The following is a 23,366-nucleotide window of genomic DNA, read 5'->3' as shown; positions in this document are numbered from 1 at the left end:
ATTGAAGCTTCTATTGATAAATGCCAAACCCTAGACCCTTGACAAGAATATCCTCCAAGCACAAGTCAAGTCTTTGTCCTTCTTCTTCCGGCACTTCGTCCTCCTTCCGGCACTTCGTTCTTCTTCCGACAACTGATATTAGTTCTAGATATTCTAGCTCTAGAAAAGATATTCCTCCTTTATCCTTAGTGGACTCTTTCACATATGAGGAGTACCTTCTCTCTTTACCCAACCGAGCTCTTTCTTCGATATAGTTGCAGGCCTGATATGACAGCAGTGCAGCCCTATTTCTTCGCACATGTGAGGGGATTCCTTAGGTGAATGTCCTCTTTCTTCTTCACTTGAGTGAGCTCCTTCTTTGCTTGAGTGAGAGGCCTTATAGGCCTATTTATCTAGCCCAAACAATGAAATATGGATGACTGTAGTAGAGGGCTGCTATGACAGCAGAGAGACCCTCTATATCTTCGCACGTGTGGCTGCAGTAGGCCTTAGAACAGTCCTCTAAGGTTCGATATACTTTCTCCTTCCTTCGCTGCACTAGAGGCTCCTTACTTCGACTTTTTCTCACCCTTAACTCGTCCTCTTTCTTGCTGATTTCAGAGGTGATGATGCTTGTCGTTGGAGGAGTGGACAGCCTCTATATATAGAGGTCTGTCCCTCCTTTAGGCTGACTTGACTTTTATACTTGGATTTGCTTCTTTGGTGATGTCGTTGCATGGAGGAGACTTGTGACTTTGCTTGGAGGTATTCTTTTGACTCTAATACAAGTATATACATGGTGTAACATGCCCTTAAGGGTCTTCATCATTTCTTTTGACTCTTTGACTTCCCTATAGCACTTTAACATGTGCTAGACCTATTCAATGAGCAAGAAACTCATTGATATAAATAACAAAAATAATATTTCTTTTCTTTTATAAATACAAATATCAAAATTACATTTATGAAGATTGAACCTAGTTACACTTTCTTCAACAAAAAAGAGTATCTGAAATCTGTGTGTAGGATGGACTTCTCTCTAAGAAATCCAGCTGTGCAGGTCCATGTCACATAAATCCCCCCCTTTGTGAAAACTTTTTTGGCCAATAATTTTCCTGAATAAATAGGGATTAGGCCAGTCTAATTGGAATCTGTTGTGTCCATTTTGATCTTTATCATTATGTCCCAGCTTCTGCGAAGTCCTTTGAAATCCTCGAGTACTGCTCCTGAAATTTTTACCCTCCCAAGAGAATAGGGTGGGTTGATGTGCATTGTGGATGCACATTGATATTCAGATTTGATTAGTTTATTCCCATCAATATTATCTCAGGTATGGCTTTTCACTTTCCTTGCAGAATGCATGTGACTGTTGCTTTGGGTTTCTGCTTGTTTCTCTCATCTGGACGGAATAAGTTAGCTCAAATAGGCAGCGACTTGAATTATCCCGAACTGACATTGTTTTGGCTCCTAAAAATGTTCAGTGCAGCAGTTTGACAATAGTTGCTTTCTCTTCATACATTCCTGTGTGTTTCTGCTTATTAATTTGGAGGTAATATTTACTTGATTTAATTTTGTTGTAAACTTGCTAATCTCATTTCTCTAGCCTGCTTTCTTTTCCCCATTCTCTTAACAAATCAGAATTCCTTTTCCTTGGTTCTCATTTTTTTAAAAGATGTGTTTGACCAATTTTGCCATCGTCATGTTTTATCCTATACGTTTAGTTTTCTATCTGTTATGGAGATTCTTGATCTTATGTCCTGTTTTTAATGCTTGTTTACTCTTTGTTGGCTCCCAGTGAAGACTGTATCATAATACTACTGTTGTTTTGGACCAATTTGTTGCTAGTCGTATACATTTTAAAAATTCTAGACTCTTGTCAATAAGCTCTGTTATTGTATCTTTATGACTTTTTATTGTTGGCAGCGTGTTTTGTATGTTGATATTGACATTCACCATGGGGATGGAGTTGAGGAGGCTTTCTACACAACGGATAGGGTTATGACAGTATCATTTCACAAATTTGGGGACTATTTCCCAGGGACAGGTGACATTAGAGACATCGGGTGCGGGAAAGGGAAATATTATGCTGTAAATGTCCCTTTAGATGATGGAATTGATGATGAAAGTTTTCAGTCTCTGTTTAAACCTATTATTCAACAAGTGATGTTGGTTTACAATCCTGAGGCAATCGTTCTCCAGTGTGGAGCTGATTCTTTGTCTGGAGACAGGCTAGGTTGCTTTAACCTTTCTGTGAAAGGGCATGCAGAGTGTGTTCGATACATGAGGTCATTCAATGTGCCACTTCTGATGGTCGGTGGTGGTGGGTACACAGTTCGTAATGTTGCTCGTTGTTGGTGCTACGAGGTATTCATCTTATCTGAAGTATGGGTGCTTATATGTTTTAAAGCTTTGATCTTCAACATTGTAATTTGGTGAGCATTTTTTCCCATATGCACAGACAGGGGTTGCTGTTGGTGTGGAGATTGATGACAAAATGCCTCAACATGAATACTACGAATATTTTGGACCAGATTACACTGTTCATGTGGCTCCAAGTAATATGGAAAATAAGAACACGAAGCAGTATCTGGATAGAATTAGGTTTGCGAGTCCCTAAGCTCCAAATTTGATTTACCTCCTGAAGAATTAATATAGGAAATTTTTATTATGTCAATATGCGCTGGTTAATGTTGAGGTTTTTGGGGCATTCTGTGGAGTTGAACTTAAACTGAATTTTACTTAAGTTTGTAGTAATTGCACAGGTCCAAAATACTTGAAAACATTAATTCATTGCCATGTGCACCAAGTGCTCAATTCCAAGTGCAGCCTCCAGATACTGATTTCCCTGAACTGGTACGCATATTTATGTGCATCTTTGTTATTTAAAGTTTTACTAGTCGGACTAATTTTATATTTTGTTATAATGTACAAGCACTGTTTCTCAAATTGTGTTGAGATTTATATAGGAAGAAGAGGATTATGATGAACGTACTAGAAGTCATAAATGGGATGGAGCAAGTTGTGATTCTGATTCAGAGAATGGTGATTTAAAGCATCGTAATCATGATGTTGAGGAAAGTGCATTCCCACGGTATGTTTGACAAGCTTTTTTGTCAATGCCACATTAGTATTCTATAGTTGGATGCTTTAAAAGAATTGGCTTGTGGAATTTGGTTCCATTTTTTACCATTTGTAACTACAGAAGGTTGAATATTTCTTTAATCTTATTATTGGGCTACAAGAAGCAATCAGTGACAACATTTTTCAGCTCTATTCAACCTTTTCTGGGAAATATTTTTCTCGTCTTTTCTAGGAAATAAATAATGTGTTTGCTTGAGTAAAGTTCTTCTTTCATGTATGTAGTGGGATTACTGACAATGGTAAATTATTTCAGAAATCAGTGAGAAGTTCTCTTATGATTTTCTAATCAAGTTCATTCATTGTATCCGTTTATCTGTTATAAGGCCCTGTTGGTCAATCTCAATGAAAGAATGGTTATGATTAAAAAATAATTTCCATCAATTCTATTCTGCTCACATTCAAATGGATTGCATAAGCTGCTTAGATATACATTTCTGGTCGGATATACAGTAAAAAAGAGGTAATTCTAATTCATTTAAGGGTTTAGTTGAAATAGCAATATCTAAACACACAATAATAGCCTTTGAACTGTTTTGTAAAGGCACCATGAATAATCACACTTTGTTTATGTCCATGTGTTTTTGAACTATTTTTTGAAAGACACCGTGAATAATCACACTTTGTAAGTTGGTTCATGTCTGTGTTTTGGTCTGAACAGACGTTTTATGTATGTTGACCTGTAACCTCCCAAACTTTAATCGTTACAAAGTTTTTTAACAAAGTACAACCCTAGGGGCACTAATGAAGGTTGCTCACATCACTTCAGCAACTATTCCACTCACTTTAGGCCGGTTCTTTTCTAGAATAAGGGTGGAACCCCATAAAAGAAATGTATTTTTGTATTTTTAGAATAAGTTGGATGGTGGAATTTGCCTAAGACTATTGCCTATCCAATTAGGCTATATAGAGTTTGGGTGGATTTAGAACAATAGGGTTTGGATGTGATGGATAAGACATAATTAAGCTATCATAGATATGCCATACTTAGTCCAAAACTGCTTTTTTGGATTATGCAAGAATAAAGTGAGAGCCCTTTAAACTAGATGCACTGTCACAAACAGGAAACTACAGCCAACAATAATGTGCAACCGATAAATAAAGAAGCCCGCAACAGCCCCTTCTAACAATCAAAATGACAGCAGCAAGATCCTTCAATAATTCAATATCACATCAAAGATTGAGGGTTTAACAATCTTTGGACAGATATCCCCATAAAAACCCAAAGCGGGAAAACCAGTGCAGCTATTCTGAGGGTGATATTATTATGCAGTCTTTTGGAGTACCACTGGGTGCCTAACCGGCTCACCCGAGAAAGAAAAATACACGGCAACAATACCTCTATATTCGGAAACAAGTATTCAGAAAACTTGTCCTACGAAACCCTCTCCGGCACAATCAAAGCTCAACACTGGCCCTTCTGGCCTCTGTGTCAACCTCCTGCTCACCTGAGTTAGCCCTAGGACCCTCTGCGTCAGCCCTCTGAGGCACTGCGTAGCCTCTGGGACCCTCTGCGTCACTCCAGTAGCCTCTATGTGGATGACACAGTCCCTCTGGCTTCTGCACTGGCTCTGTTGGGCTCTGCGTAGCCTGGACTGGCTGCTGTTCTCGCTTTCTCTGCTTCTGCGCTGGTCTCCCAATACTGTCTCTGCCTCTCTACCTCGTACTCACTGCCCCTTGCTGCTGATCACTAATTCAACTTTGCTTAGCAACCCCGCTCTAGCAAAATGAAGGACTGATCACTATGTTGTATTCTCCAACTGACCCTTAAGCCTCTTCTTATACTTTTCTCGTTGGTCCATCAATGACCGAGATTAAATCTCTAATCAACGACTAAGATTAGGTTTGGCTTGATCCATGACTTTTGGACCCTATTAATACCCATTAATATTTTATTTTTCCTAAGTTTAGATAGGAACTCCATTAAAAATATTAATTATTTTAATATCTCCCAAACCGGGTACAATCTGTCCAAACCATTTTTGGGTCTTGGAGATCTCATGTGCTTTAACTTCTCCACCAATTTTCATGGCTAGAGCACATCCGATGCTACCCCAAATCAACAAGAATGACAAACTATTTTGTAGGAAACGACCTCCAAGCTGGTGTACCCATACTCAAAATGCAACCAAAACGTGACCTAAATGCTTGGGTGACATTTCCTGATTTGGAAATGCTGCCAAAATGTTTCGATGATGTTTCAACCCAAATCTACCCCTTTTCTTTGACTTTTCTGCTTCTGCGGGCTCGCTCAGGCGCCCAAGAAAGGTGTGGGGCCTTTCTATGGCCAAAAAAGATTTAATCTACCACTAAATTGTATCTCTAATCACTCCACAAAATAATTTATCTCAAGTCAATCCACGTTCTAGTTTTGCTAAAAAGCGCGATGATGTTTCAACCCAAATCTACCCCTTTTCTTTGACTTTTCTGCTTCTGCGGGCTCACTCAAGCGCCCAAGAAAGGTGTGGGGCCTTTCTATGGCCAAAAAAGATTTAATCTACCACTAAATTGTATCTCTAATCACTCCACAAAATAATTTATCTCAAGTCAATCCACGTTCTAGTTTTGCTAAAAAGCACCTTGTTCTATTTTTGTTAATGAAGATGAGGATTATAAGACATGTAATTGTACTTGACATTAGCTCATGTTTTATTTCATTTTCAGCACATATAACCACATATAAAGTCTGCTTTTGGATGTAAAGCCTCACGTATAAAGTCTGATTTTCATATGTTGGATGTACAACCTCATCTATAAAAGGATAATTGTGGATTTTGAATCACATAATCGTTTATGAGAGTTAGTATATAGGCGGGGGTTTTCCTTCCAAAATGTCATTTATGTGTCTCATTTTTTTTCTTGCAAGATAATGCATTATTAACTTATATATATATATATATATATATATATATATATATATATATATATATATATATAACATTGTTGGGTAGCGGAGGTCCCACGTAACGGTTTTGGGGCAGAAAGCCTAGAAATTAGGATAAAAATATTGTAAAAACTTTGAAGTATGCGGAGCGCGAAATGTAAAAGGTTGAGTCAAAGGGTTGTCCGCCCAAGAAATAATATAAAATAATAGGAAGTAAGTCGATCTGTGGACCATAGGAAGGTATAAATAGAGCGCGACTCTATGAGGGAAAGGCAGTTCTTTTTGAGGTATGATCTTGGATCTAAACTGTAATGGGTTCTTGAGGAGAAGAGTCTGAAAGCGTCTGTAAGTCTGAGTCGAGGGTTTGGGTAGTGGATAGAGGCTCTGCAGCTGTGTGCGCAGAGGCCTGGAAGAGTCCACAGTTGTGTGCGCGGACCCCTGCAGTTGAGTGCGCAGGGCAGATCTGGATGTATTGGTGAAGAAAGTGAATAAAGATAAGTTGCTTCTGTAATTCTGTGTTAAATCTGAATTATCGTGTGGTTGATATGACTGTTTAATCTATGCGCATATGCTTACCTTTTGAATACATGTGAATCTGGGTTTAATCTAAGTACGCGAATTGGTTAAATCTGTTAAATGTTTGCTTAAAGACCCTGCTAAGTAGATCTGATTTACAATACTTCATCCAATAGATTAGATCTGTAAACAATGCGCTAATAGAAGGTAAGAGTTATTCTGGATCTGCGCGAATACAGAGCAGCGCGAAGCTGTAGAACAGTGCGTGAAACCTCCAAACCACATCTAGACATCCCAAGGGTGCGGAAACCTAGTTCTAGCACCCTCCCTTGCTACCTCGGGTGAGACCTCAGTTCGCGCTCTGCGGGCTGTTGTCGAAAGGGCCGGTAGCTGCGGGATTTGTTTGGCTAAATAATTCTTCCGAACCTGGGTCAGGCCCATATAAGCCAACAAATGGTTCCATTGCCGGGACCGGGATCTGCCTAAGGGGTGTCTGATGCTGGAACTCTATAGAGAAAGAAGTTGAGGATCGAAGGGATCAGGGGCAGTAGTAATTCAGAACAGATCGACGCGCAAACCAGAGGTTGAAAATGACGAGCGCGATCCAGCTGTCGGTGTTCAAAGGAGCAGGAAGTGAAGATCCAGAACAATTTTGGTTCGTGGTCACGTCGGTATGGGACGCGCACAGAATTACGGATGATAATATCAAAAAGGCTACCTTGGTAAGCGCGCTGTAGGACCGAGCGCTGACATGGTACATAAAGTACTCAAGCGCTCACCCGATCGCTGGGACGACAGAGATCTGGACCAAGCTGAAGAAAGAATTTAGCCGGCCGAAGTCGGAAACACAGTGGATCATAGGGTTCAAGGAGATCACAATGATCCCTGGTGAAACTCCGTGGGATTTGGATCAAAGGTTGAAAAGTACCATCCGCGAAGCAAACATGACCTTGTAGGATGCGCAACACTGCGCTTGGTTTGTGGCGTCATTGACACCACATCTGAGGATGGCATTGTCACAACAAAAGATCTCAACCCAGGCTGAAGCATTGGAGACAACGATGAGGTTGCACGAGACTCCGTTACAGGACTCAGGGTTGGGAGTTCAGCAAATCCAAGCGCAGATACAAAACTTGTGTTTGGAAATGAAGAAATTGAAACAGGACCAGGCACCGCGCCCAGAAGTCCGGGAGGAAGTATGGTGTATAAAGTGCAAGAGCCAGGGGCATGATAAAGATCACTGCCCGGTCTTTACGAATTATGTGGCAACGGGGGGACCAATACCGTTGCGACCAGAGGCACAAGCTGGGCCAAGCGCGATGACTCCGCTCTGGTGCGCAATCTGTCAAGTGGGAGGAAAGCATAACACAGATAACTGTCATCTATTGCCAAAATTCAACCAGACCCCCCAACAAACCCCCCAACAACGCTTTTGCAACTTTTGCAGATCGGTGGGCCACAAAGAAAGAGATTGTCGTAGCGATCAAATGTTGATGGACCAGTCACCTGGCTTCAGAATTCAGACTGAGGCGTGAGGTCAGGATCTTGCCGTGGCGATCGCGCGTGGTGGGTTCCAAAGATGCGGTCAAGGACGGCGCGGAATGGGACTAGGAAGGGGTCGTGGGCAGCTAATCTGTTACAACTGTGGAGGACCAGGACATTACGCGCGGGATTGCACCAACCCAACCAGAATATCATGCACTTACTGTGAGCAATATTAAGTGCATGTGCATGTCGACGCGTCGTGTATCGCGTTAGGTGCGGTACTCACTCAGGAAGGAGCGGAGGGAATTGATCACCCGATTGCATTCGCAAGTCGCCGATGTCAAAAGCTGAGAATATCATGCACTTAATATCCCGCATTCAAGGAATTTATATACAAGTTCTTAGAAGTCTATCTTGATGACTGGACCGTATTTGGCTTGGTTAAGAAACATATCGCGAGCTTATGGTTAATGTTGGATACCTGCCGACGACACCAGATTGCGCTAAACCTAAAGAAGTGTACTTTCCTCGTCCCCTTCGGGAACTTGCTGGGCCATGTGGTTTGTTAGCAAGGATTGATGGTGGATCCAGCAAAGATCGTTGTCATACTCAATTTGCAAGCACCGCGAAGTGTAAAACAGCTACGCGCCACATTGGGACACACGGGCTACTATCGGAAGTTCATAAAAAGCTACGCCCAGATCACGGCTCCAATGGAACAGTTGCTGAAGAAGGATGCTACTTATTGCTGGAATGAGGAATGCAACAAAAATCTGGAAACGCTCAAGGAAAAGATGGCATCTGCCCCTATCTTGGTCTTTCCAAAATGGGACGTTGAATTTCATGTGCATGTCGACGCGTCGTGTATCGTGTTAGGTGCGGTACTCACTCAGGAAGGAGCGGAGGGAATTGATCACCCGATTGCGTTCGCAAGTTGCCGATGTCAAAAGCTGAGAATATCATGCACTTAATATCCAGATTGCGTTCGCAAGTCGCCGATGTCAAAAGCTGAGAATATCATCGCCAATCCCAACCAGAATATCATGCACTTAATTAATCCATGCTACATGAAGGGGACTTCATGCAGTTATAAGGCATGATGTCGACGTGCAGAGCAATGTACCATTCCATTAGAGGGGTTTCAAGTCATCATCATCATCAAATCATTCAGATACAAAGAAACATCCATCAAGAAGGTGTAATGCTAGCTTGGGGGGTGCCTTGTCATCTTTGGGGTTCATAAGATTTTAAACAATGTCTTGGCTCAAATGTGCAATGTTTTAGCTCTTGAAGTGAGAGAGGGATGACAGTTGTACCTAGGAGCAAACATCTAACACATACTCATAGATTCAAGTGACATCAACATCATAGGTGCAATATGTTGAATTTTTCCATGACACTTCAGAATCGGGTTTATGTCTAAGATGACGATCACAAACACACTGAAATACCACAACACTAGCACTTTGCACAACGAAAAATATATAGCAATGAATCAACTTAGTGCACAAGACAATTTTTCAACACAAAACTTATTAAATAACAAACTTTAATACAACAAATGTAGGGCTCCCATACCAGAGATAATTTGCCTTAAATACAACCTTGATACAATTCCAACTAGGGCTTGGAGTCAACAACTTATGACTACTAATATTTTCCTGAACAAAGTACACTTGACTTACTTGTTGAAGGAGCGCTCTACTTAGCCCTTCCGGTCCATATACCTTGAACACATCTAGCAGGTCATTTGCCTCCTCTTCTGCTGCTCACAATACTTCTGCAACTTCAAAATGTTTGTCTTCAGCCGACAATTTTCCTTTATCAATGGCACTGTTGCTCCAACGTCATTGATCTTAGGTCCTCATCAAACTGCCCTTTAATAGCCCTCTTGCTCCACCAAGATGCCTGCTCTTAGGGACTTCCAACTCTGCCCTGTTATCAGTGGTTTGCACCATCAAATCCTTGAACTAAGGCATCACCAATATTTGCCTTCTATTAATAGTTTGACTCTTCAATATTGATCATAAGGAATTCATCAACCAACCCCTCACGTCAAGGATATGCCCTCTACACACGTCGATCTTAGGGCTTCAAAGACCGCCCTCTTAACAATGATAAGGCTGCTCCTTATTCATTGTAGTAGGGCACACAATTCTGCCCTCACATAGTCCCACAAACTAATTGATCTAGGGCTCTTGGCACAACCCACTTACAACCACTTTGCAACAACAAAAATAATTGATCTAGGTCATCATACACAACCCACATAACGACTTGATTGCATCTTCAATATGCTATACTTAGGGCTTGACAAACTGCTATCCTAAACCCTTTTGGGCAAACCTCCACATCAACTCCAAACTTCAACAATCTTCACTTCAAGATAGTCCATTCACATCTACCCTTCAATGCATCTCTGCCCAACCTCCCAGTTGTACTCTGCAACCTCTATTCCCACTATAACATTTGCGCACAACACTTGAGGAGTGCTACCCTACTCATAGAGACAATAGATCATCTTCTTAGGGTCTCGTCCCTCATACTTGTGCACAAAAACAGACCACTCAGGGACAAAACTCGATTACTATTCTTGCACTGAAGAAGCCCTAAGCTAGGGCATACAAACTGCTGTCCTCAATCCTTTAGGATAAACCTCCTTCTCATCCACTTAAACACTTCTCTATCATTGAATCTACTCCACGCCGACCCTCCTTTTCACAAACTGCATCAATGCTCTTCTCTTTTCAACTACACACACTTCTGTTTCCTCATGAGACAGATCTTGACCTCAGTAAAGTTCAGGACATGCACAGGCCCTGATCACAAAGATGTACTACGTTAAAACTCCCTCTTTCAGGGTCTCGACCCTTCACTTCAATGCATAAACAAGTTGCACTTAACACCGAGTTTAGGACAAAGATACATGGGTTGATTCTACACAGAAATAACCCTCAACTAGGGCACAAACCTTGACACAAAAGATGACCTTAAACCAATGCAATAGACCTCCTTAAGGAAGAAGAATATCACAAAGAATTGCGTCTTCTTCTCTTGGGAAAACTCGACCTGCTAACCACAAAAAACCCACACATGCACCAACTCTTCATGAGATCTGTGACCTATCCTCCTGAGGAACTCACGCTTTCTCTAGGGCAAAAACACTTGAGAGATATGTTTCATAGGATGCCCTTTGACAAACTAATCTTCATCCTTCTTATAGTGTTCAAGGTGGGTTTACATCTCACCAAGGGTCATGTCATTTCACATAAGCCGACCCAAGCAAATTTGCTTAAACACAATTTACTTAAGGAGAAAAAATCTTTTCATTTGACGTTGACCATGCCATTGAAGCCATAATTGCCCCTTAGCCCTTCAAGGGGGCCCCACATACTCTTAATGGATAAAATTATTTTCTTCACTTGGTTTCACGACCACAACTTTGGGTACAAAACCCACTGCTTGGGTACACTGCCCACAAAGCCCTTTTGTGGGTCAACTCCTCACAAACCTAGTACCCTCGGGGTTGTGGGAGTACCTCTCAAGCTGCTCAAATCAACACAATAACCATAAAGGCATCGAAGTACTTCACAAAAGCATCATCGTCAAATGTCTATCTAGCTTGTGATTTGTAAACAAGTTACCACATTTATGTATGGGGGATTATTACAAGGCCTTGTTAGGTGCTTCCAACCCTAAGGGGATGAATAGTTCCTAGGTCGACTTATTAATCAGTAAGAGAAAGTGCTCAATGACATGTTGCGGGGTTGACTTCATGGAGGATGCTATTCTCATGTACCAACTATAAAATTCACAACATCCTTGAGTATTATGATGTGAAGAGGGAGCAATCGTAGGAATTGAGTTACCTCTGTACTTGACTTATTTTTACCACCCCTCTTGTGCGCCTTCTTCTTCATTGATTTTTTTTACATGCATAGCCTCTAGTACAAGTTTTCATTGATTTGTCTTGACCCCTTAAAGATGAATTGTTTCATTGCTCATTAGGTTTTGGATATTCAAAGTTCCTTTTATTTTGATAGCTCATGTATTAGCTAGGAACTAGGTAAGGGCTAATTAGGGGGGTAGACCTTAGGCTAGGCTTTTGTCCACACACTTTCATTTATCCCTGCCAATTTTTTGCATTTTAATGTTATGGCTCATGAATTTTCATTCTTTCTACTACACCAACCTCTCAATGCAAAGTTCCAAACCCTTACTAAAATATGTGGAAATTAGTGAATCAATATCGGTAATAGATAACAATCAACCTAAAGATGCAATGTGGATACAAGCGGAAAATGGAAGGTATTAAGTATGGATTATAATGGACATGCAACATTAATGAGTACCTCCTATTTGTGCCCCTCCTGGACAATGAAAGAAAGGCATCAAGGAAGGTCACATTGTACTAGGGACAAAGAATAACCACTAAGGTGAATCATGGGGAGAAGAGTACAACCAAAAGCAATCAATCATCCAATTCAACCTGTGGTTCATAATATAATGCTCTTAAACATTAAATGAAGGCACTTGAATACATAAATGGTTAATGTATCTTACAATAGATGACCCCCCTTGATTGGATGGGAAGGCTACATGACATATAGCATTGATTAGACCACGGATGAGAGTTGTCTGAGGCTAGTTATATGTGAATCAATATAGGGTTGCTGTTGAAATTTCTAAGTCTAACCCGTTAGAAATTTTTCGGCACTATCTGGTTTATATCTCCTACTTGTTTAATTACTGAACAAGTAATTTAACCATATAAATACTGAAATAAACATAATGCAGTCTCAACCATCTACAAATCATCAACTGAAAGAAATAGACAAACACACAAGGCCCACCGTTATTTTTGGACAATCATCCCCGAAAAACCCAACTTGGGAAAACTGGTGCAGCAGTTATGAGGGTTTTATTATTAAGCAGTGTTTCTTGAGTACAACTGGGTGCCAAACTAGCTCACCCCACAGAGAAATCTATCTAGTAGTAATACCTCTCTTCGGAAGCAGATATTAGAAAAGTCTGGTCCACGAAAACTCTCCAATGCCTCTCTGAGGCACTGCGTCAACCCTGCTGGCCTTTGTGTCAGCCTGAAACCCTTTGATGCTTTGTGTAGGCTTTCTGGCCCTCTGTGTCACTCACGCAGGCCCTCTGGCCCTCTGCGTAGCTTCTGTTGGCTTTGCATCTGCCTCTCTGCCTTTGCGCTGGTCTTCCGACACTATCTTTGCCTCTCTGCTATGCACTCACTACCCTCGCTGCAACTCAGATCACTGGTTCGATTTCTCTTAGCAAACCCCGCTCTAGAAAATCGAATTGATTGATCAACTTGGTGTGTCTTCAATTTACCCTCAAGCGTCTCCTTATACTTTTTCTGTTGAGTCTTCAACGACCGAGATTACATCTCTAATCAACGGCTAAGATTAGATTTGGCTTGATCCATGTCATTTAGAACCTCTCACCCAATTTTATATTAATACCCAATAAAATTTTAATTTTCGTAAGTTTAGACTTATGAACCCATTAAAAATATTAATTATTTTAATATATCTCTAATCGGGTGGAATTTCCCCAAATCATTTCTGGGTCTTGGAGATCTCATGTGCTTTAGCCTCTCCACCAATTTTCATGGCTAGAGCACATCTGATGCTGCCCCAAATCAACACTCCCTCTTAGCGAGGAATGTGCTTTAGTAATGCTCCTCCACTGAACATCACCCTGATCATCCAGCACCGGTACCTGTGCTGATGTTTGGCCTTTCTGGCAAACATCTTGTGCATTGCTTCATCTTGTATTGTTGCCATGGCTCTACCACTGCCACTGCTACATCTGTACGGCATCTCCTCTGCATCTGTACTGTTGCTGGTCCTTTCTCTCAACACGACATCTGCACTGCAACCCTCTCTCATCATGCTACATCATGCTACCATGGCACTACCACTGCTACTGCTGCACTGCAACTCAGTTACTGAGACGAAGGTAACTGATCTACCCAACCACTGACATCCTTATTAGGCTAGAAGCCTTCTTGATGCTGAAGCTCTCTTTGCTGCTATCTTGTGCTTCCTTCGCTGTCTTTACACTGCTGCAACAACTCTGTGCCTCTCGCACTGCTGCAACCTCCTCTGTGCCTCTCGCACTGCTGCAACCCTCTCTGCGTTGCTAAGGACCACTGCACTCTAGCACCGTTCTGCCACTCCATCCGCATCCGCTGCTATCGACATTCGTCATCCTGCTACTGTCTCTCGGGGCTCCCGTAGTTGGATATGATCCAAGCGTTTGGGTATCTCAAGGATCCTGCCCCACATCTCCTATAGTCCTCCTGACTACGGCTCGATGTCACCCCACCTCTTCTCTAGAGGTATATGAGCACTCATGGCACAATCGTCATCATCCTCTACCTCCTTCTCTGCCTTAGCTGGCGTTGCCTTGGAGTCAGAAGCCTCTCCATTATTCTTCTTCCTGGGACATTGGGTTGCATAATGGCCCAACTCCCCATAGTTGAAGCACTTAATCTTGGAGATGTCCTTCTTCCTCTTCCCTCGCTGCCCCGCAGATGCCAGAGCCGCCTCCTCGTCCTCCTCTTTCTTGACGTGGGCTCCTTTGTCGCAATTCCTGCCTTGGTCAGCCGTCCGATCTCTTCTTGGCGAAGAGATGCCCATAATTCTTCCCATCTTGGGAGATTCACTTCGCCCAAAATGCTTTGGACGAATGTCTCCTACTCCTTGGAGACTGCATTCAGAGTGATCCTCACCATTAATTCTTGATCCGGTGTGGCCCCTATGGAAGTCAGATGGTCCCGAATCTCTTGCAACTTGCTGAGGAAGCAATTTATTTGCTCCCCCTTCTACATGTGATATGATTGCAACTGATTCTCCAGTAGTATCTTCCTCTGCACGGAAGTGCCTTGCTATAATGTCGTCAAGGTATCCCACATTTCCTTTGTTGTATTCTTCTCGTTAATATGTTGAACTACATGATCGTTGACCCCATCAAGGATTATGCACTTTGCCTTGGCCATCGCATCCTCATACCTTTTGTTATCAGCTGGGTCGACTGGGATAGCCATGGTTCTCAAGGCAAAGGTCTTGATGCGATGTCTATCCAGAACAGACAGGATCCTGGCCTTCCAGATGACAAAGTTGGGTCCTGTCTTGATTCCTCATTCTGTTCATTGCCATCTCTGCTCTTCTTTTCGACTCCTTTGAGTTTCTACTTCCCTCTTGGAAGTTCTCTCTTCGACTTCCTCTAAGTCTCTACTTCCCTCCTGGAAGTTCTCTTCTAGACTCCCTCTGAGTCTTGATTTCCCTCATGGAAATCCTTCTCCCAACAGCTGAATCGTACCTCTCTGATCCCCTTTTCTCCTGCAACACTGATATGAATTGCTTGGCTAGAAATCCGCCTAGGTAACGATTCCTTCTACCTTGGTTTTGTCCCGTTAGGTACTGTTTTGCCTCAACAGCAACAACACCCCACCAGCTTCACACTCCACAATCTGCCCACAGCGTCCTATGCCCCAACAATTGAAGAAATTGAGCCTCTTGGCTTTGCGCAATCCCGACAAGGCTAAATTACTCCTCTAGGAAATTGCATCACTCCTACCTGGCTGAGCAGGATGACGTGGCTCCTCGTGAGCCCCTTCTGCCTTCTTTTGCCTTTGCGTTGGCCCTATTTCTAGCTCGAAATGATGATGCAGGCCCTCTGCGTCACTCCTTCTTTGCTGCTTTCTGCTTAGGAACAACTTTGTCACTCGGGACAACTGTTTCTGCTGCAATTTTTAAGTCTAACCCGTTAGAAATTTTCCTGCACTATCTGGTTTATTTCTCCTACTTGTTTAATTACTGAACAAGTTATTTAACATTATAAACACTGAAATAAACACAATGCAGTCTCAACCATCTACAGATCATCAACTGAAAGAAATAGACAAACACACAAGGGACACCGTTATTTTTGGACAATCGTCACTGGAAAAACCCAACTTGGGAAAACCAGTGCAGAAGTTCTGAGGGTTTTATTATCAAGCAACTTTTCTTGAGTACAACTGGGTGCCAAACTGGCTCACCCTACAGAGAAATCAATTTGGCAATAATACCTCTCTTCGGAAGCAGATATTAGAAAAGTCTGCTCCACGAAAACTCTCCAACTCCTCTCTGAGGCACTGCTTTAGCCCTCCTGGCCTCTGTGTCAACCTGAAACCCTCTACGTCAGCCCTCTGATGCTTTGTGCAGGCTCTCTGGCCCTCTGCGTCACTTTTGTAGCCTCTGCATCACTCACGCAGGCCCTCTGGTCCTCTGCATAGCTTCTGTTGGCTTTGCGCCTACCTCTCTGCCTCTACGCTGGTCTTCTAGCACTATCTCTGCCTCTCTGCTATGCACTCACTACCCCTCACTACAACTCTGATCACTGGTTCGATTTCTCTTAGCGAACCCCCACTCTAGAAAATCGAACTGACTGATCAACTTGGTGTTTCTCCAATTGACCCTCGAGCCTCCTCTTATACTTTTTCTGTTGAGTCTTCAACTACCGAGATTACATCTCTAATCAACGGATAGGATTAGATTTGGCTTGATCCATGTCATTTAGAACTTTCTCACCCAGTTTTATATTAATACCCATTAATATTTTTATTTTCCTAAGTTTAGACTTAGGAACCCATTAAAAATATTAATTATTTTAATATCTCTCTAACCGGGTGGAATTTCCCCAAATCATTTCTGGGTCTTGGAGATCTCATGTGCTTTAGCCTCTCCACCAATTTTCATGGCTAGAGCACATCTGATGCTACTCCAAATCAACAGTTGCTGGGTAACACGCTGAAACAATATGATAATTTTTTCCCTAGGGGTTATCCACTTGGTTGGGTAATGGGACCCAATGGAGTACATAGCTTAGGGGGATTGTTGAAATCTTTGGAGGCTTGTAGGAGAGTTGGACACACCTCATGGAGCACCCTTGCATTTGGAACCTTTGTGGAGGGCATGGCCTTGGAGCTTGATGTTGATGTTTGTAGCTTGGGTAGATACTTCTACACAAGCCTTGTATCTAGGCGTGTAGAAGTCGCCCACATTCTCCTTGGAACACTTGCTCAAGTGTGAGTAAGATTGCTATGTAACTTAGCCTAAGTCCAACTTGGGAAAAAACACATTATTATGTTGGCTTATCAAGTTAAAAGAAACTTAAGAAATGCAAATAATTAACTTTAGTAATAAGTTTTAATCTCAACTCTTGATCTTGAGTGAGGCAAGATCTAATCTCGATCATTAATCACTTTGAAGATTAAGGTTAGTCTTAGGGATTTAGCTCAATGTAAAGTTATAAAAGCAAGGTTAAGGAGAGGAGAAAGACACATTACAACAACACAAGATTGAGAGAGGCATCTCAACAAGAAATGTGTTGGGTCCGATGGAGTGTCGAGAGGCTGGGGATCTAGATTTGCAGAGAAGATTGAGCATCAAACTAGTGCAAATATGTTGGATCAGATTGAAAATTATTTTGTATTCTGTGTTTTCTCAGTTGGGGCATTATCCTAGGACGAGAGCTCTAGTAGGTTTTGAATCATTGTTAATGATGAACTGATTTGATTGGGCAAAATTTGTTTGTTGGTTGTTATATTTTTGCTTCTGCTGAATGTTAAGAACTTACCCATGCCTTTATTCAATAGATTTGTAATCTGCTAGGGCATTAAAGTGCTAGCTATTGTTGAAATATGTAACTAGGTTCAGTCTTCATAATGACCCATGTAATCATGATTTTATGTAAAGAGAAATTAAATTATTATTGTTATACTTGAGGCATGGGTTTCATGCTCAAGGTTATTTGTTTTATAGGTCAAGCACCCATTGAGTGCTTCTAGGACTTGTCATTGAGTAGACAAGTCAATTGAGTCATTGTCATGTATGGAATACCCTTTTGGGCATGTTACATACTGTAAAGAAAGATTCATTTGAGTCAAATTAGAGTTAAAGACCCTCTAAGACCTCGTCATAGTTTTACAACAAGTCACCTTTCAAAAGGATGACAAGTCAACGTACAAGTGGATCAAGTCGGCCTATTAGGGCACCCTATGAAGCCTATATATAGAGAGCTCGACCTCATTTGTAAAGGCATCAATCAAGTTCATTTTGAAGGACAAGAAGCGCGAGTAAATCCAACGAAAGCGAGAGAATCTAAGGAGTAGAAAAGTGAAGTTTAGAATAATTATTTTTGGGCCATACACCTCATAGATGCAAGATATTTAGGGCTACTTTCTGTTGCAGTGAAGATAAAAAAATTAAGGTCACTTCAGGAGGCCGAAACTAGGATTGTCAAGGAAGAAGGATCATCCCAAGAGAAGAAGAGAAGACTTGCAAATCTACCCTAATTTTTCCACACATGTGAAACCACAGAGATTATATGCAAGCTGAGAGTTGCAGAACTGTGATAGAGGCTGAAAATTTGAAAAGAAGTCGAAATCTGTAGTGTTGCAACAAGTTTGATTGGCGTTGAATTTGTGGAAGAAGAGCTGATCAAAGAAGTGATTTGACTTTGTCTTGGAGGGGTCTTGGTCAAGGGTCATATGTCTTGGAATTCGTCAATTGAAGTTGTATAAGAAGAGAAGAATTCTTGTGGGTTTTCCTCGCAATAGGAGAGGTTTTCGCCTTCGCTGATACCCTGTATATTGTGTCCCTTGTCTCATTGTTCTTTATTGTTTTGGTAGTTGTTTGATGATAAGAACACTCATTATAATTAAGTAAAAGAAGAAGTTAATTAAGTCAAGTAAAATATATCACAAGCAGTTATCAAAGTAAGAGAAATCACCTAATCTAGCTGCCCTAGATTTCTCAAAAACTGCTAGGTTAGAAAAAATAACACTTGATGTGTGTACCCTTGGAGTGTAGTGCTCCACATGTGTGAGCCTACATGTGTTATTATAGGTTGCTTGTAAGGGCATTGGCCCACATATCTATTGTTGGCCTCTAGTACCTCATTAATGTATACAAGGAGAGAGTTCATTAATTGATTCATTCTTATTACTCGTGTTAGAGATGTGACTAGGACCGCGCCACCTCTTCTTTGTCTTGGATCATCTTATGTACTTGATCTCTCTTTCTCTCTCTCTCTCTCTTTCTTAGAGTCACCAAGGTTTCTTTGAGCTTATTGACTAGGGTTAGGGCTTCATCCCTTGGAGATTTGGCGATTAGGGTTTTTTGATGAAGCCTTAGGTTGTACTTGTTGAATCCAAGCATCATACACCTGAAAAGAGACAAAGAGACAAATGTATTAAACAGAGAATTAGAGGAAAGAAGAAAAGGTTCCAAAACATTAGAAAGTGGGTTTTTCTAACAAAAAATCAAAATCAATCTCTATATAAGATGTCACACTCCTTTTCCAAACTCATCACTCTCATTTGACAAAGAGAAAGAAAAGCATTGAAGGAGAGAGGGGAATTGAGGCCAATTGGTGGCTAAGGAAAAGAGGCGCTGCGCATAGGAGATAGGGCGTTGCGCATAGGAGACAGGGCGCTGCGCATAGGAGACAGGGCGCTGCGCACAGAGCAGTTGGAGGAGGCGTTGTGCACAGAGGTCGGAGCGCTGCGCATAGGAGTGGAGCGCTGCACATAGGGCAGTTTCTCCAGTGCAAATTTGAACGGCGCTGTGCATAGAGCCGGAGCGCTGCACACCTGTAGGTGGCGCTTGCACATAGGGCCAACAAGTGCCAAAACACTCTGTCAGCCACTCAAAACGTGTTGTTTGCCTTCTATAGCCTATAAACAAGTAAGTGTGATCTCTAAGCTATCCTCTTGGCATTCAATTCATTAGTTTGAAGTTGGTTCTGTCAGCCACTCAAAACGTGTTGTTTGCCTTCTATAGCCTATAAACAAGTAAGTGTGATCTCTAAGCTATCCTCTTGGCATTCAATTCATTAGTTTGAAGTTGGTTTGCTATTTCGAAAATCAAACCCTAGATTGCCTACAAATCCCTCCTATACATCCCTCCACCTATTCCTTGAACCCTAATTCTCTCAAACAAATCCCTCCATATCCCTTATTTCCTAATCCCTAAAGCAAAATCCTAAAACCCTATTTACTAAACAACCCCTATCAAAAAAGAATACCCTCCCTCTCATTTTCATATTATATATATTCCATCCTACACCACATAAGTTCATCTCCCCTTCCCCTATCCCTAATCACCAATACTTACTCCTTCATTACCTTCTCTAGGGTTACACAGCTTCAAAATTTGACAAACATGGACAAAGAGGATAGAGATTATGAGGAGGAGGAAAACAGTGGCAGTGAGAGTTTGGGAGATGAACCTCAACATTAGAGAAAACCACACAAGGGAGGCATAATTATCAGGGAGGAACCATCAAACATCAAAGAGTTACAGGCTTCTCATATGACTGTCACTTGTTTCAAGCATCTAGGGTGTTATGAGCTTTGTGAGAAGGTGGAAAGAGTCCAACATCATCCCGAGCTGTCTAGGCTTTTTGTAGCCAATCTCCGTGATAACAAGGTAACTCTTGCCGGGTTGACATTTACAGTTTCATCCTCCATCATTATTGATGCTACAAGAATTCCAAATGTGGGGGAAAAATGGTATAAGGCACAAGATTTGGATGAGCACTACTATGAGCCATACATCAAATCCAGGTACAGGAATGAAAAGAAGAGGACCTTTCCTTTCAGGTTCCTTGAAGACAAGTATGCCCCTATGATGAGGATCATTATGAAGTATTATACATTTGAGGGCAGATTTTCTAGATTTTACACCCTATCATATTAGGCTTCTTATGCACTTCACAAGAGTGAAAATGTTGAACATCCCGTATTTCTTATTCAGGAACATCGAGAAGATGGCCTATATTGTACAAAAAAGGCCATACCCCCAGCAGATGAGTAGTATCTACCACTATTCCCTGATTAAGATGATTGTGCTACATCATCTCAACCTCCTTGACATCTCCTGGGATACATTCATTGCCAATGACATCTTCAAGGATCCTCAGATTCCTCCATCGGTGCCTCAAGAAGCAGAAAGACCTTCCAGCAGTGCCAAAGTAAAGAAAGATGAGAAGGTTAAAGAGACTAACGCTGTTGAGGAGCCGGAAGCATACAAGATTTATCAGAGAGGGGCTAGAAAGTTGTTTGCAGTAGATAGGCAAGTGTTTACGCCACTTGATGTGGAAGGGGCCTCGCCTTCTTCATCAGCTCATAAGCAAATGCTTGCTCCACAAAATGTGGAAGGGGCTTTGCCTTCTTCATCGACACAACAGGTACAACAGGTGCAACAATTGCATAAAGGGAAGGAAAAGGTGCTGGAGGAAAGCCTTGATGATGAGGAGGAAAGGGATTTTGATTTGATGGAAGATGATGAACCAGAACAACCACACATCCATCATGGCATTGAGATAGTTGACTTGGAGGTCCAAGATGAGGCAATAAACGAAAGCATAACCATAAGGGAAAAAGATGCACAGATCCAAGCACTGATGGACAACTTGGCGAGAGCTAAGTATGTCATTTCATACCTTGAGCAAGAAAACAAGTAGCTAAGTGACAAACAAGTCCTCATGGAGTTGGAACTTCTCAAGGCAAAGAGGCAAAGTGACAAGGGCAAGTCAGTAATGCAAGAGGAAGAAACATCGGCTACCTTGACTACAAAACAAAGAATTGAGAAGGAAATTGAGGAGGATAGAGAAACTTGGCTTGACAGGGTCAATTTGCATTTGGAGAAGCTGCTACAAAAGGCCAACAGGGACAATCGAATCATCAGGCACATGGCTCGCCATTACAGGACCCGGAACAAGATTTGCAACATAAGGGTCAAGCAAATGAAAACAAGGCTAAAACAAGCACTCAAAGGCAAAAAGGAGGATGATAGGCTTAGGTTGCTTGCTGAAGCTTCCTTGGCTGACCAAGATACTTAATGGTGGTATTTTCCACAAATTTTGAGCAAGTTTTGAAGAATTTTTTCCTTTTGAAGAATTTGGCAATTTTTGACACAAAAATTTTGGCTCTATGCGCAGTGCCACTGGCACTGTGCTTTTCCTAGGGGCATCCAATGAGGGAATGGTTAGCATTTTTGGATTCATAATGATGAGTACATGCACCCTGAGCATTTGCTAAGCTTTTAGAGCAGAACTAGTCAACCAAAAGGTCAAAAAACACCCAAAAAATGACCTTTTTGCCCTTTTTTGGACACACAGAAGCAGTCTTGGGAGAATCAGTTTTTGAGGGGTCAAATGAGCTTCAAATGAAAAAATTCAAGATGTTCTGGAAATAAGACTTGAAGAGCTTTCCAATGAGCTATCATGAGCTCAATTTGGACACCGGGAAGGCCTCCAAAATGGCCCTACAAAAAGCGCTGCGCATAGAGCTTGGGCGCTGCGCATAGGACAAAAATTGTGCTGGGTTTCCATTTCACTGTGCCTTGACTGTAATTTTGGGTTTCCTCTCATGGATGGTGTTTTACTGATGTAAATGATGACTAGGCATGTAAATATGATGGATAATAAGTACTAGAAGGTAGATTCATTAGATTAAAAGTTATCTTGAGGACAAATGAATCAGTTTCCTCACTTTTAGAGGCAAGTTGTTAGGATGCCTAGATTCCAGTTTCTTGTTCAGTTTTGGTTAGATTAGTTCCTCATCTTAGGGATTCGACCCCTGAGGATGGGAGGAGGTTGAATCAATGTCTATATCTTCTTCTTCTTTCTCATTGTAAAGGGTTGGACTCAGTTGGATGCTTATGCTTTGAGTAGACATCATTTTGTATCAGTTTTAGCAGGAGATTAATGAAAAATTGCAGCTATTTCTTTGGGATCCATGTGGTATGATGTTCAATTCAATTTTCTCTATTGTGATCATATGTTAAAATGTTTTTTGTACTTCATCAATCATTTCATTGCTTTTAAGTGGATGTTTTCAAGTTGATAGGCAAAACCCATAATATTTATGCTCTGTTTTGGGAAAATATTCACAGTCTATGTTTTCTTTAGTTTAGGAAGAATCCATGTTGCTTACATGCTCTTTCTAGCTCCTCACCTATCTTGAATCACCTCACCCATAAAACCCTAGAGTGCTGAGCCTTGTGCCTACCTTGCCCCATCGAAACCCTGCAATTTTGACCTAATTTCCTTGCCCTAACTGTTTGGCTCCTCCTGATCTAGCAAAACCCTTCAAAATAAAATCAAACCTTGTGCTACTATACCTAGCTTAATATCATTTTCTTGATCCAGTCATCTTGGCTGAGATCCTTATGGAGAGAGCCCTCTCCTGGCCTAGTAGGGCTAGCTACTTGGCTAAGCGTGGTTTGTGGTTACCCTGGCATTGCCTTCCTTCAGCCTGAGGTTCAATCCAGGTGATAACATG

The 23,366-nt window shown here is 41.6% G+C and overlaps 1 protein-coding gene across 2 annotated transcripts in view; it reads left to right on the top strand.

Annotated features, from left to right (window-relative positions):
* The window catches only part of LOC149148414 (histone deacetylase 19-like), a 108,508-nt gene that overhangs the window by 5,852 nt on the left and 79,290 nt on the right, over positions 1-23,366 (top strand). For both annotated transcript variants that reach the window (XM_089438061.1, XM_089438060.1), the window contains exons 3-6: positions 1,903-2,343; positions 2,438-2,580; positions 2,742-2,832; positions 2,946-3,070. In XM_089438061.1, coding sequence (XP_089294187.1) covers positions 1,903-2,343; positions 2,438-2,580; positions 2,742-2,832; positions 2,946-3,070 — 800 coding nt within the window. The remainder of the gene's footprint in view (positions 1-1,902; positions 2,344-2,437; positions 2,581-2,741; positions 2,833-2,945; positions 3,071-23,366) is intronic.

Source organism: Pinus tabuliformis, chromosome 9 (assembly GCF_031772625.1).
Source record: "Pinus tabuliformis cultivar Carrire ecotype Pingquan chromosome 9, CPIR1, whole genome shotgun sequence".
In the NCBI taxonomy this organism is placed as follows: Eukaryota; Viridiplantae; Streptophyta; class Pinopsida; order Pinales; family Pinaceae; genus Pinus; species Pinus tabuliformis.
The sequence above is the reverse complement of the archived record's forward strand: the minus strand, read 5'-3'. Positions and strand labels throughout refer to the sequence as shown.